This window comes from Lepisma saccharinum, chromosome 6 (genome assembly GCF_977018435.1).
Source record: "Lepisma saccharinum chromosome 6, izLepSacc3.1, whole genome shotgun sequence".
Lineage (NCBI taxonomy): Eukaryota > Metazoa > Arthropoda > Insecta > Zygentoma > Lepismatidae > Lepisma > Lepisma saccharinum.
In genome coordinates this window covers 70,693,450-70,709,491 of record NC_139234.1, presented here as the reverse complement: position 1 = coordinate 70,709,491, position 16,042 = coordinate 70,693,450, and the positions used below count along the sequence as shown (strand labels likewise).

Below are 16,042 nucleotides of genomic sequence, written 5' to 3'. Positions count from 1 at the left end.
ACAAATGCTAGTGATATTCATATATCGAACACTATTATATTCTTATTTTCAAATACATAAATTCATGTACATATATTGCTCAAGGACAGTTACTGATACAGTGTATATATTTTGATTAACTTCAAGTTCTCTAAATTAAATATTTACTGTGATAGTTGACATATATTATTAATAAAAACGACAGCGATATTTACACGATACACTAAAGTAAGAGACAGTGAACTTTACATCGAAAATATGTGTGCAAGTGTAACTCGGATGAGTATCACAAACGTTGCTGATTTTGTAAATATTAACTTCAAAATATTTAATAGTGTGTGCAGTGTCAGTGTTTACAGGATTGATTACATACATACTACCTCGCTAGTGTGTTACTGTGGCACAAACCTTTTAACTAGTGTTTACATATTTTATGTACGAACAATCATAACGTCAACGTATGTGACGTAAGACTCTCAATCATTGCATGCATGAGTCAGCATAACAAACTCACATGTCAGTGTTTACCTTTCATACGCTACAAGTATTGTTTATTTATTGGTTATTTTTCTCCATTCCTTTTTCTGTTTCAAGAACTATATTAATCAAATTACATATTTTCGGTTATGGTATGTTAATTCAATAATTTTGGGACTATATTTTATAATAAAAAAATCTCTCCATAGGAAGGATCGATATGGAATACAACTTTAAATTTTTCATATTTAAGTGAAAATCAAAAGATTTTTTTATGTGGTAGAGGAGCGTATCGTACCCAAGGTATTGTGTAAGAAGTATAAATTCTTAGCATAGTAGGAAACAGAGATAGGAATGCTGAATAAGTAATCAGGCAAAGGTCAGGTGATTGACTTGGAAGGCGTATGTGGTATGAGTGTTGGAATTGTCAGGAGGTGTGATCAGTTGGCGAGAATACGAGAGAGAGTAAGGTCTGCGGATTGTGAGAGAGAAGCAAAGTGGAGAACGATCATTGGACGATGGTGTGTGATAGAATCGATATCTGACAGGGAGGTCAGACAGTGACATTTGAGAGGACAAGTGCAGGAACAATCTTCATCTATTTGTAAGGCAAGTAATATCCTTTTCTAAACCAATCCATATCGGTTCAGTCATGGAGAGTATAAAACCCATATCTAACCTAAGTTAATTTATATCGCCATTCCTTTAAATGTAACCTCTTGCATTTATCACATTTAGGCCAAGCGAGTGATAAAAATCTGAGAGATGAATGAGAAATAACTACATCACCCAATTCAATCAAGAGGTTCTTGGTTCGATCCCAAACGCAGCATGGGAGTTGCGTTACGGTGTGGTTAGTTCTTATAGACCAAGCATCTTACATGTTAGCTGCATTTTCTAATCTGAAGAATATGTATCCTAACTTAAAACATGTGACCTGCATTGTTCATGTTTTGCATCAAGTTTGTGAAGCTCTTAAAGATGAATGTACATATGTGAATGAATTTGTTTCTAGCATTAAGAAAATACTGAAAAAGGCTCCTTCTAGTATACAGAAGTACGTAGAAATTACGAAACTTCCACTACCACCCTCTCCCATCTTCACTAGATGGGGTACATGGTTAAAAGCTGTGGTGTTTATTTTCAATCATTTCCATACAATATCGAAATTTTTAGATGCTTTGCCTAGTGATTCCTCAGCTGTAGAAAAAACCAAAAAACTTGCACTTAAACAGGAATTGCAAGATAAACTCTATATTGTACATGGCTTCTCTTTCCTTACTACTGCAATCACAAAACTGGAGTTGCAGTGTCCTGAAAAGGAAGCACAGTGGGCTGTTTAGATGGATGTGCAACGAGAGCTGCAAGGGGTCGGGAAACAGAAGTTAGAACAAAGTTTAGCCAAAAACCCTGATGTTCAAGAAGTCACAACCAACAAGGATGTGGATTACCGGTTGAAAACAAAATACGCACCACTTGTGTCTCTTGACGTTGAACGTTCTTTTTCAACTTACAAGTATCTGCTTAGTGACCGCAGATGTAGCCTCACTCAGAAGAACATAGAAATTTTGAATGTAATCTATTTTAACATTTTTCTAGATGACTAATTCTAAGCAAGTATGAAGAAGCATGTTTTCCTTTATGTCGCTTTCTAATGTATCAGAGAATTTTGTTAGCTTAGTTATATTAAACGATTTAAAACCAGAGAATACTCTATGTGTTTATCCAAACAAGTTGAATTATATATGTACGATGCACTGCTCTCAATAAATTTTACATCTGAAAATTAGCACCTTTTTTGTACAAAAATTGGCACCTTTTTTGCACCTTTATTGGCAAATTTTTGCACCTAAAATTCCTAGCTCTGCTAATAGCACAGTTCATTTATTTGCCAGTGTGGGAAAAGGCAACAAACATGCAGGAGGTAAATACTGCTCAATCTTCTGAAAGACTTCAACAGTGACCTTCCATGACTGGAAAAGCTGACTAAAGATTTCCTAGTAGGAGCGGTCCTTTTGACTATCTTCAGAGCTATAAGCTACTTGTACTTTGCAACAATGTACTTAGTTTAGACTTTAATAGAAAGGACTGCTTATAACAAAGGAGAATAGAACACTATGTATGGTAGTCTCAATATGGCCTACATAGGAATATATCATGAAGGACATGCACAAATGTGACGTTTGTTATTCCCAGTGTGTGGGACTCACAGAGGATGATAAAATACCTTTCATTTGCTCAGACTGTGATGTCTAATCCATGGTCTTCTGGTAACAAATTGTGACATGTCACTCCCTTGTTTATTGGTTTGTAAACAATGTTATTTCTTTGTGCAAATCTCATCTGTCATTACATGAATAAAATGTAAGTGTATCAATATACTTATCTACCTACAAAAACAACAGTATGGTGTGCAATTTTTTTCATGGGAAAGAACAAAATATATGATTAGGCTAAACGTATTTTTTTTAATAAAAATCTTCCCTGCACCCATGTTATTATTTGGAATCCACTCCAATTTTCAGTAAACATCCACAAATATTCCCTCCTATGAATCTTGTGATTAGTGTTACTTTTCTGACTCTATCAGAAACAGTTGGGTTCAGCTATCTTAGTTGTAACTGAAACAGAGTTACTTCTTGCAATAAAAGTACTATTAACACGATTTACTTCTCCACGCTTAAATTTTTAACTTGAAAATTTGTAACATCAGAGAAGAGCAAAATTTGGTGATTCTGTTTCCAACTATGTTTTCTCTGGATTCCAAAGGTGAAAGGATTTTCTAGAATTGCCTATGGCAAGGAAGCTAGGTTTTGTTGCATTTAGAACATCCACGCTTTATTGCAATTTGTCGTTTCTAATTGCACTCAAATACTTCAGTGTTTTTGGTGGACTGATTCTGTGATTGTCTGTTAGAGTATTGCCAAATTGTGGTCGGAGATAAGAAAAAAATTGGAAAGCAAATTTTTGTTTCAATACATTTATACATTTGCAAGTGACAAGTACCAAAATGAGGTGAAATTTTCTGAAAAACTGCTTCATGAAATCCATTTTAAGATATCTTTATTTTCAAGTTATTACATATCACTTATCACATTAAGCACAAATGCCAATGCTAAAGTACAAGGTGGCACAGGGAAATGGGAAATTTTGAATCTAGGATTAGCAACACTGTAGAGCTGGCATTTGTTCAGGACTGAAGCGACATCATTGAGAAGGCTTTGCATGTAGTAATAATGGTGCATTGGAGTAGTGCGGAACATGTGTTCACTGTAAAAGCATTTTATAAGATTGGTGATAGTGTGACTGTAGCGCAAAGGGTATTTCGGCAGCATTACCAGCTAGGACGTCATGGTCATGTCCCATCGGCTCACGTGATTAAAACCTAGGTGCGTAAATTCGGAGAAACTGAACCAGCTCAGCTTTGAAGAACCCCCCGGGTGGCATTCGAATGATACATACCCCAGAAAATATGGAATCAGTTCGAGTTGCCATTGAGAAGAGCCTTTGCCACTCCATTTGACAACATACATAAGTTGAGTCAATGAAGTATACAAAGAATAATGTATGAATTACAGTTCCACCACTATAAGTTACAGATTATGCAGCAATTACATCCTCACGACCCTGTGTTGCATAAGGGTTTTAGCAAACTTTTGTTGGCTAAGGTTAACGAGGATGGCAATTTCCTTAAGAATTTGTGGATGTCAGACAAAATCTATTTCAACCTTAGCGGCTACGTTAACAAGCAGAATTTCCATTACTGGGCTAAGGAAAATCCTTATCAGCCTCACGAGCATCCATTACATAGCACCAAGGTTACAGTATGATGTGCAGTGTCATATCATGGTGTCATTGGCCCTATTTTTTTTTTAAAGTGAGGAGGGCATTGCAACGACAGTGACATCGGCTTGGTATGTTGTTATGCTTGAAACATTCTTTGCACCGAAGTTGCACGGTGCACATCTTAGACATAAAAACATGTGGTTTTAGCAGAATGGCACCACGTCACATACTGCTCGACAGTCGATGGAGGCAAGTCTCAAATTCTCTGCATGGTGGGTTATTTCACGCAACGGTCATATTCCATGGCCTCTGAGATCCTCTTATCTCAGTGTTTGCGATTTCTTTCTGTGGGGACATCTCAAAAGCAAAGTGTACAGCACACGTCCTGCACCCATCACTGAACTGAAACATAAGATTGTAGAAGAAATCACTGGCATTCCTCGAGACATGATACACTGATCATTCCAGAGTCTCCACAGTAGATTATCAGAATGTGTACGCCGAGATGGAACACATTTTTCCAATGTCATCTTCAAGAAGTAAAGTGACATGTAAATGCCATTGTTAATGCATTTCAATCATGCATACTCTGTACATGCATTAAATGTATTTTTCCTGTGTTTATTTGTGCATTTACGTCAATTGAAATTTTCCCGTTTTCCCTGCTCCACCCTGTATTATTGAATGACTGGAAAGATATTTGAAAATAACTAGAAAACCTGGAAAAGTCAGAGAACTTACCTTCTAACACAAAAACATAATGATTCCACGAATCTCTTGCGAAAATTACCTTATTTGCACATTCATTTGGTGTCACATTGTCACCATTTAGAAAGGCACGTTCCAGAAGGTACAGAGAATTATTATATACTTGTGCAAGAAGAGAACTCAACTGCGTTAGTGCTTTGAATTTCAATCACTGAATTTGGTTTGAAAAAGTGAGTGAAATATGCTGTACTGCTATTGGCTTCTACTGAATTGGAACTTACTAGAAACAAGACTGGGTATGAGTTTATTTTGCAATTTGTGACGTGGTCGTTGCATTCAAAACCAGAGTGGTTTTTAGAAGAAAAAAAAAAGTGTTAACGTTTTACACCGCTAAGCTAATGAACACCTCACATCAGCATTAGATATTTCAGAGAAAAGAAGGTCGAACAACTTAATCATAAATATGTGGGTAAACAAAAACATTCACAACCTTTCTCCCTTTTTACTATAGTCAACTCGAGTATAAAATCTTGGAGGTATGTAGTCAACATTCATCCAAAGTCCAATATCCTTTTTACCGCAGAGATTTGTTTTCAGGCCCCCATATGGTGAAGTACGAATACAGTGGATCATAGGTACCCAAATCCCAAAATTACAGTATCCCCTCTCCTTTTTGTATTAGCGGTTAACTGGACCCACCTTTGCGGTTGTCGAGCCCCGGCGGCCCAGGTCCGGTAATACAAAAATGATTTCACTGTAACATTCTAGCCACTTCAGTTTTTATATTAATCAAAGCACTTTTAACATAGCCCCACCCATTTTTCTTTTAGCACTTAAATAGGAAACAAAACAGATAAATGATATCGATAATCAAAAGAAAAAACATTAACAACGTCGAACTTGTCGACTGGGTCACCATGCTGTGCTGTGTACTGCAGCCTACCCAACACGTGGGCTTATGCTTATTCCTACTCGTACACAATGGACCTGAAGTTCTACTCACTGCATGTTGTACACTCACAGAGGCATGCACTAATACGTAACCGCAAACCTCTCACCCGGACGTTCAGTACACTGACGTTACATGTGGCCGGTAGCATGGTCTGACATAGCGAACCAGTAACCATTTAGAAACCTTGCCTGTTCCGCTGGCATTATATGTACAGGATCTCATGTACTCTGTCCAGTGTTTGTGTTTTGCTATTTACGTACGTAATTCCTCACTTTGGAACACCAACTTCAGGGGTCAGATTTGTTTTGGTCGCCATTTTGAAACTGGTCAGTGGATTACAAAATCATGTTCTCATGCTTTTCACGTTTTCTGTGACCTCCTTGCCATTTGAAATTTTCGAGTACTTCCCTAAATTTAGACACCCTTTTTTGGGTCACGAAGTTTCATCCTCTTTTTTAGTCCCACAGTCATCATGTGGCATATCGTTGCAAAGCTTTTGTCCTGCACTTTCCGAAACTGTTATGGTGCTGCACTTATCTTATTTGTTAAGCTCGGTATACTCGATTTGGCTCAGCTTCCTTTTTTTGCAAAACCATTTTCTACACAGAAAATGGTAGGTGGTACAGACAAATGTTTCATATGACAATCGTATTTTTTCCCTGCCTTTCCGAATCTGCATTCCAAACATACCCTTCCCATTTGACAATCGCACAAATGAGGCACAACGTCCACTAAAACCACAAAGGGTGGCTTTTGGGCTATTGCAAATACTTTCTATGGATTCTTTGGGTCCAACTTAGTGGTGCATTTTTGTTTCAACTTGATACGATGTCCCGTTATCGAGAAAAAGGTAGTGTCTGAGTTGCTCTGAAACACCCTGTATATATATATACACACACACACACACACACAGAAACAGGTAAAAGTGACAAGTATATAAATAATTTCGGATTATGCATACATACCCTTAAAATCAATTGGGAACAATTCCAAACATATATTATTACTGGCACTGGTCAGGATGATCGGAACCTTTAATTGAAAGACGTAAACATTCTTGTAACAACAATTGAATTTAGCCTGTACAGTAGTGGCATGGAATATCTGACAAAAGCATTGTGTACTAATGAATGACTCTAAACTAATATGAAAATCAAAGAGAATAGACCAGTCTTTAACAAAAAGAAACAAAAATGTATAATTATACAATACTATTCCATGTCCATGCAAGGGTCAAAGCGGTATGGTCAGTAGCTGAGTGGTATCTCATTGCTATCTTAAAAAGTAAGGTAATAATTAAAAAAAATAATTAATGAAGCAATTTATTATAGCCCCCTCCCCTTCCCTGCAATTATTTACCTTCATTTAGTATCGTGAAATCTTCTAAAAATGTACTTTATTTATAAAGCCCCCTCAAGGGTGGATTGAAGGGGTGCGGAGGGGGCAATCGCCCACCTGCAAGAGCCTTAAGGTGGCGTCATGGGCGACTTCCACTGAGGACGAATTTAATTTTTCATAATTGATAAATACTAAACACAATTGGAAAGAAATATAACACACATAGTGTCAATTAAGAAACACACAAGAGCGGCAGCCAACTACCCGAGGACTTTAAAGGTGAAAGGTGACAGATGCTCAAGGGTCTCATTTCATTTCTACAATAATTTGCAGTTAAAATTCAATAAAGCAAATATTGTGGCATTTTACAAAGAACCACAGTTATGGGAAAACAGGAAGCTTAATGGTGAGTGCAACGAGATACTAAAATAGGAGGCGATGAATTATGAGGGGGCGATGAGACATAGAAGGTAGCAAAAGAAAGGGGTGACGAATGATGAAGGCTGATGAAAGATAGGAGACGAAAGATATTGGGCGACGAAAGATAGGAGGCGATGAATGATAAGGGGATGATGAAATATAATGGCAATGAATTATGAAGGATGATGAAAGATAGGAGATGAACGAAGTGGGCAATGAAATAGGAGATAATGAAAGATAAGGGCGAAGAAATGTAGTGTGTGATAAATGATAGGAGTCGAGAGGGAAAAAAAATGTTAAGAGAGGAATGAATATTAGGGGCGACGAAAGAAAGGGGACAGCGGAAGATTAGAGGGTGACAAAAGATATGTGGTGATGAGAGATGAGACAGGGAACGAACAAAGATGAGGATGTTGAAGTATGGGGGCTACGAAAGATAGGAGGCAATGACTTGACTGGGGTTAACAAAAATAAGAATGCCAATGGATTTTTTTTGGGGGGGGGGGCAACGAAAGATACTTAAGGTGAAGGACTAGTACAGAGCATTCCCTGACATTCGCTACGAGACTCGGCGGCAAGAAGCTGCTTGTCTTTCCCGGTGAAAGGGTCCGTGACAGTCGCTAGAGTCGGATATTAAATTACAGTTTTCATATTGTGTACTAACCTTGACTACAGAAGGTGTTGAAAATGATGTACCTCTGCTGCAACACATTCCTGGCATCTCCGAAGGAAATTGGCATTTACACGTGCAAGTTCGTCTACTGTAATTCTTCCGATTTCTCGTACAATACTCTCTTTTAACTCACGGATGGTGTGCGGATTGTCTTTGTATACTTTATTTTTAGATTTCCCCATTTTTCTTTCCACTTTTATTCAGAACTGACCCTGTTACTCTAAATTTTTTTACGAGGTTTAATATAGTGGTCCTATGTGGAACGGGAACACCAGGAAATTTCGTTGCAAAACGTCGTCGCACTTCTCCACAATTCCTCTTTCCGAAGTAACACTCGACAAGATAAATCCTTTGTTGTAATGTAAACTTTTGTGGTGCCATATTAAGCCACAATCTACAACACACGGACACGACACAACACAACTTCCGAGGGAGGATTATACTGGTGTCAGTCTGCAACGTCAACAGAAAGGGAAAGAGAGCGAAGGCAGGGAGAGCGAAAAAAACAGACTGTAGTGTGCGACTGTCACGGACCCGTTCACTGGGAAAGACAAGTGCTGACACCTGGGTGCTTGAGGCCAAGTCTCGTAGCGAATCTCAGGGAATGCTCTGTATAATATTGCTAGGGTATATCAAAGGATTTGTTAGGTGACCGCCCCTTTCCAGAGGATCTACAATGTATTTCCACCACTTCTGCCACCTCACTCATTTTATTAATTCGCAATCACTGTGGAAAGGCCATAGCCAGGGAGTGAGAGCAGCTGACTCTGACATGTATCCCAGTGCCAGTTGGGCAACGATGAAAAAAAAATAGGCAAACTACAACTAACAAACTTATTATCTTGCTGCAAGAGCGATTTAAAGGTTTGAGGGTGTGATCATTCTTCTCCTGCACCCCTCACAAGTGCTACATTTTTATTATTTTTAGTTATTTATAAATTTGCAAAAGCTATAATGAAATACATCAAACATTGAGCCATTTTATGATATACCCCAAGAGCTAAAAATTAGCAACCATGGGAGGTAACACAGCAGATTTTTTCTTGCCTGTTGGGACAAGACATAGGTAAAGCTGCTCCATTCTGACACATCACTGTTCCCGACAGTCACATCGATTGTAATGAAAAATCAATTTATAGTGATTTTTTAGAAATCTGTTATAATCTTTATTTTATTGAAGTTAAACAACTTAGAATGACTGGTGTGTTCAACAAACGTTGTAGCATTTTATACAGCACTCTAAAAACAGGAAGTGCAAGCGATGCTTCAAGGACTGGGGCCAAGCGCCCCCATCCAGCTTTTTCCTTTCTTTTGAACTTAAGACCGAATGACACAGAACTGGTTATCCAGTTACTTGGCACTGAACTGGCTACCTGCCCGGATGTGATGGCTGCCTGGCTGGCTGCTTGACTTGTGGAACAGCCAATCAGAGCAAAGTTTGGCCATGTGAAGATAATCTGTGAGTTTGCAAAGGGGAGTTTCTTGTCTGTGGTTTCCGAGCGTTGGCTGTTTTTTTTTTAGTTTTCGATTATAAAAAAAATAGGAAAGAGATGACGTGCAGTGCATTCGTGTTCAGTTCATTAATATCTAGGTATTTGCAAAGGGGTTCCGGGTTCGATAGCTGGTGGAGGCACATGGGACAGTGGTTCGGATCCTACTCTGAACCATAGGTCCAGTCCCGATTAGCCTTACTGTGCATAAAGTGGACTTAAAACACCAACTCAAACTAAATCAAAATATTTAGATGTGTACGTGACAAATATGATTAGCTGAAAATGAAAATCCTTATTATTACAAGTATATTAAATTAAATGTTTGAATTTTTTAAAATTTGTTAATGAATCCTGGAATTCTCATGTATGAATATGCTTACCCGAGTTAATTAAAAAGCTTGTTTGGTACGTATCGATTTTCATATTTTTTTGAGCCAATCTCTAGTTCATACATTTCTTTTTTAATTTTTAATAAAAGCACAAAGCAGTAATTCTCCTACAACATTCTTCAAATTGCTCGTCCATCTTTACAGATTATCTGCTCTGCGCAATGTCTTATGGGAACAAAATTCTATAGACAAGTACGATAACAAGTATCGTGTGAGGCGAAAACTAGCAAATGGGTAGCCAGCCAGTCCAGCACCAACTTTGGCATTTCTACTGGAGATCCAGTTCCGTGTGATTCAGGCTTTAGAATGAATATTCCTTTATATTGTTGTGCTACAGTTAATTAAAGATGAAATTGGAGAAAATGATAATATATCACTTATCACTTATTAAGTAACGAGGCCACAAGATAAAATAGATGCTTTGCGGGCTTTTAACAAAATCATTTCTTTTTGCTTTGGTGCTCCTTGATTTATCAGAAGACAAACTTCAAAAGTGTACTAGCAACGTTAGTTATAATCTCGTAAGCCAGGGGGGGGATGCAAAATCATGAAACTCATCTCTGGGCCTCCAACGTTTTAGTTATAACAATGGTTTTATGACATACATGGTAGGACCGTAGTTTGGGATGGAATTATGCTAGGTGCTGAAAGTTCGTGGGAGAGGGGGCATCATAATGGGTGTCTGCCCCCTCCAAAAGAACGTCTTTAATCCGCCACTGCCCGCCTGGAGATCAATTCTAGATACAAGCCTGTCCAGCTACTACCAATGCTCAAGCAAACACCCAGCCAGCTAACATTTCTGACTTGGAGCATGGATATTAACCTAAATTTAGTTTCATTCTACACATAACTCTTAACCTAATCATTTGTAGAATAACCTAAAAAAAAATAACAAAAATTATACTTGCACGTAAAGGACTTAAATATACACAAAGTAAATACATTTGTCTTATTTCAGAAATAGGTTTCAATGCAACACAACTTTAATGAACATGAATAGGGAAACCTCAAGTATCCACAATGTCTTTGTGGCAAGATTCAGTGTGCTTACGAAGGTTCCAGTTCTGAGAAAATTTCCTTCTACAAATATTACATTTATATTTATACATTCCTAAATGAATGTTTATGTGTGTTTCCATATTTTGTCTACGAGCAAACGTTCTTCCACAAATGTCACAAATGAATGGTTTCTCTCCACTGTGCACTGTCATGTGAAGATCCAATGATACTTTGTTTGATAATTCTGCACCACAGATATCACAAACACATTTATTTCTGTGTTGCTTCATGTGGTGTTGGAAGGAATCAAAGCTGTCTAATGTAGCACCACATGTTTTGCACTGAAACTCCTCTTGGTGGCGTATCATGTGCTTCTTCAAAGTCTGCTCCTTTCTGAATACCTGGCCACATACATCACAGACATAAGATATGTCCATGTGAGTTTCAATGTGACGTCTCATTTCTTTTTTCATTACAAATCCCTTGCCACAGTAATCACATTCATAATGAATTTTAATATTATGTATTTTCTTATGAGAGCTCATTTGTTTTTTTGACAGTATTTTTCCACACTCCCCACACTTCATATACTTCTTTTGCTCAGGGGGATTTAAATGCTTCTTTTTTACATGGCTCCTGAGACTGAATTTTGTGTTAAATATTGCATCACATGTAGTGCATGCAAACTGCTTCTTCCCAATGTGTATTCTCACATGATCTTCCACCTGGTCCTTCCTTTCAAATCCTCTGAAACAGAAGTTACAAATAAACCTTTTGATGTTGTGGAATCTCCAATGGGGTTCCAACTCTCTTCTTGAACTGCTTTTGAAGCATTTTCCACATATTTTACACTTGTTACTTCCTGTTTCAAGTATGGAAGACAGAGCATAACTGTAACGAGAAAATTTATTTTGAGTATTGCCTATTCAAGAGTTAAATATCAGGTATTCAAACATTTTTCTGTGAAAACTTATAAATCTTACTTGTGTACATTGCAACTTTAGCTTACAACAGATCATTTAATTACTAAATTAAACTAAAATCTATGTTGCAACAGACCATTGAGGGCTAAGGTTCACCAAGTGACTTATCATTGCAGCGCAGTGACAGATTCAGAAGTTACAGTTGGGAAGAGCTAATTTCAGTCGGATTGTTCACCTCACCAAGAATATGTAAAGACTCGCGAGTAAGAGTAACTCAGAGTTAACCCACGAATCAGATGATTATCTGTTGCACCAACAGAAACGACGGGTAATCTGGGAGTAAAAGGAGGGTCAACTTTACCCTCCGAGATCGGCGAGTAAAAGTGGAGTAAACTCATGCGCAGAGGAGTAATGGCTGCCATCCGCAACCAGCAATGTATTACTTCAAAATTTCAAAACTAAATAAATGTTAAATAGGAAGTCATAGATTCAAACTGTGCATCTCAAAAGCAAAGTATATACTATGTATATACTTTGGGAGATGTTTACTGTACATATTCTGCAGTACTTTTTTTGCAAAATTGCCCATGCAATACAAGCATAAACATACACCTAGAAACTCATAGCGATGTAAACATTAGCTATGTAAAAACGTTTGTGAATGCTACGTGGAGATAGATGCATATATATAGAAATCTACTACAAATATATCTGTAACACTACTTACTACGATTGCAAGCTGCACTAATATATGAACATTTATTCACGTAAATATGTTTTTCCCCATCTTTATTCCGTGCTTGAAATTCCCTCATGCCCATTGCTTGTCACTGATTAGGATACCAATGTCCAGGTACCGTTACTTCTATTCTTTCCTTGTTTCCTTCCAGACCACATGTAGAACCCCACCAACCACGCCTTCTTAAAAGGAGTGACAAATCACGCACTTACATCTGTATGACGTTTAGGCACTTGGTTTGAGGCTAGCTTCTCTCCTAGGGTAAATCCAGAGTTTCGTGATTCACTATGTTCATCGCAGCTTACACATTGGTGCAACAGATGATGATCATTACTTGAGGATTACCCTTACCCACGGATCTCTTTACTCCCGAGTTATTACAACGTTGGTGCAAACAGGCATAAGATGACTTCCATGTTCTAGAGACTGCAGTATTGTCTTGCAAAAATAGATTTCCTCGGCTGGAATAGATGGTTATTTTTTTTTATCTCATTATCATAATTCCTCCCATTGCACAATGATCCAGGTGCAAAAAAAATCGGCAAAAAGAGAAATTTTGACTTTTCGGTAAGAGGATAAAACATTACCACTTCTGTAAACAACTAAATTGGGCATGAAACTGCCATAAATTTTTTGCCTAAATTTATTATTTGTTGTTGTTTTCGTGCCTCAAAATGGCAGTTCATGAAAATGGAATTTTCGGACTATATTTTGCACTTATTTTTAAGACTTGTTGTAGCAATTATTTTTTCACCGGACAATATAATTGTGCTAGGTAGACTCACAACTTCTCAGTAATGCACAAGAAAGGAACACATATTTGAATTACAACAAAATATAATGTTTTTATTTTTTACTTGAAAATACAAAAGCATTCTTCAGTTAACATAGCTTTCACCGCTATTTCTCATGACGATTTCTAAACCAAAGGATACTTTAAAGTATTGTGAAAATGGCACGGGGGGAAAGTTTTGCTACTTTTTGCTATTATTGACAAATTTAGCTTATTTGTCAACATGTGCTTAATCCATATAGAAGTAGTGCAGTGTAACATAAATTTATTCAAACGTCCGCAACAACCCCTAACACCTCCCAAAACCTTCATCAGCACCCTCCTTAAAAATTTTCCCCAAAGACTCGGCTGTGTAAATATTACCCAGAAGCAAAATTACTTTGTAAATCTGAGTTATAATTACATTAAAGCATTTGACTACCAATATCTTTATTGATTAAACTAATTGTATTAATTTTGAACATTTTTATTGTATTTCACAATTGATAAAAATGAGAGAAAACATCATGTTTAAATGCCAAGCTGAAATGCAGGAGCGTACGTGTAGGTGAAATTTACACAGGCGATGTTTCTATGGTTAGATCCCCATTTGAGGCACATTGCACAGTGGTTTGGATACAAACTGTTTGTCCATTTCCGATTAACCTACCATGAGTAAAAATGGCCTGTTAAAATTGGTAACAAGAGACAGAATATTTGAGTCTTCAAAAGATAGTATGCATGAAAATACTTAAAAAATCCTGAAGTTGGGAGGGGCAATCACCCCTATCGCCTTACCCATGGATCTGCATCTGGCAGGCATGGAACATCCATGTAAGCTGTGTAAGATGGGCTTACACTTTATTAGTTCTAGTAAAATGTATGTAATTATATGGCAAAATTAGTAAACAACATTCAAGTTCAACTTGGGCCGATACCAGTGTTAGAGATCCTGTTTGTTAAATTGCAACACTTTAGCACGAGACAGCACATGGGAACTCCCACCTTCTGCTTGTGGAAAATTGTAAGCCATCTCAATCTTGCCTTACAAATTTCTGACCGCGAAAGAGCAATGCCAATCCTCGCATACCGTATCTGGATGGAGAAGAGCGGGCCAAACCCCTACATGTGTAAACCTACGGCCAGAGGCTGACAGCAGCATTGCAAACGTCATGTTTAGAAAATGTTTTGTTCATGGAGATCTGCAATATTTCTTTCCACCAGGGAGGATTAAGCAATTTTTTTTTCCAGGGGTTGGGGTAAATATGTATATTTCCCCCATAACAGAGTTGCCTCCTCAAAATATACTAATTCAATTTGAAGTTAATATTTTTCTGCAACGCCCTTACAATAATTAACATAATTTGGCGTGACTGAAATGAAATTATATGTGTGAAAATGGTTGACATTCATTATTCAAGAAGGATCTCGTCCCCTTGTCCCTTCTGGATATCCATGGTGTCCTTTAAACTCCGAAATTATGCTACATACTATTAAATTGTTCTGGGATCTAGATATTATTAATATTAATTTATAACAAAAACATAAATATAAATTCGAATGGTTCAACCAAAGGGATAGCTTTGATGTTATATGTAGAAAGTTTGAGAAAATTCAACTACCACAAACAGCGGCCCTCTTGTTTCATTTATATCCCTAACTTCCAAACGACTTTTTAAACTTGTGTGAGATTTAGCACCATTATGCTTGGGTTGGTTTCTCTCGCTAAATATGATTAAGCGCCAGCGAGAGACAGGTCCTGCAAGAGGAGGGGGCTCCAGTGCTGTCGGGTATGAATGATTGGCAGCAAGGGAAATTTGAGCCGGTGGTGTTTCAATGAGGTTTTTTTTTTCCAGGAACAGGGAATTCTGAAGCAAAAAAACTAACAGGAAGAAGAAAAGGGAGAAACCTAAAAGTGAGTGGGATATACAGGAAATCTAGATACAGAATGTGCTAAACTCTTCTTTCTGTTTTTTGCTAGTAGGAGAGCATAAACATCAGAAATATTAAGATCTCTGTTTTCCATTTATGCTTGAATTTAGCTGGCAGTAATTGAGCTAAGAAATGCAAAAAGTTTTTTTAAAAATTAAATGCAATTGAAAACTGAAGATTTGATCAGTTTTACAAATCTCATTGCAAATGTGAACCAAATATTATTAATTACATTTAATTACATAACAACGTACGAAAAGCCGGTATATGATCTTTTAGGTGCTAGATTTGCTTTTACACTACCCTAAGAAAGCACTTACATCTCCTTTGATAGAAATTTCTGGATATGTCCCTACAATTAGTGATCATTTCTTTTATATTTTATTTTGTAGGTTTTTTACTATATATAGGTAATTTTAATTGATTGATATGAATGGACATTCACAAACAACCAAGCCCGAG

At 37.3% G+C, this 16,042-nt stretch overlaps 2 protein-coding genes across 9 annotated transcripts in view; both read right to left on the bottom strand.

Moving 5' to 3' along the window:
* The window catches only part of LOC145988862 (uncharacterized), a 199,664-nt gene that overhangs the window by 34,004 nt on the left and 149,618 nt on the right, over window positions 1-16,042 (bottom strand). For 5 of the 7 annotated variants that reach the window (XM_083124114.1, XM_083124112.1, XM_083124110.1 and 2 more), the window contains exon 4: window positions 7,268-12,105. The exons of the other annotated variants lie outside the window; for them this stretch is intronic. In XM_083124114.1, the coding sequence (XP_082980240.1) occupies window positions 11,223-12,105 (883 nt within the window). In that variant the 3' untranslated portion in view covers window positions 7,268-11,222. Of the gene's footprint in view, window positions 1-7,267; window positions 12,106-16,042 lie in introns of those variants that run through there. 7 annotated transcript variants of the gene reach the window in all.
* The window catches only part of LOC145988858 (uncharacterized), a 211,102-nt gene that overhangs the window by 136,697 nt on the left and 58,363 nt on the right, over window positions 1-16,042 (bottom strand). The window lies entirely within an intron of this gene.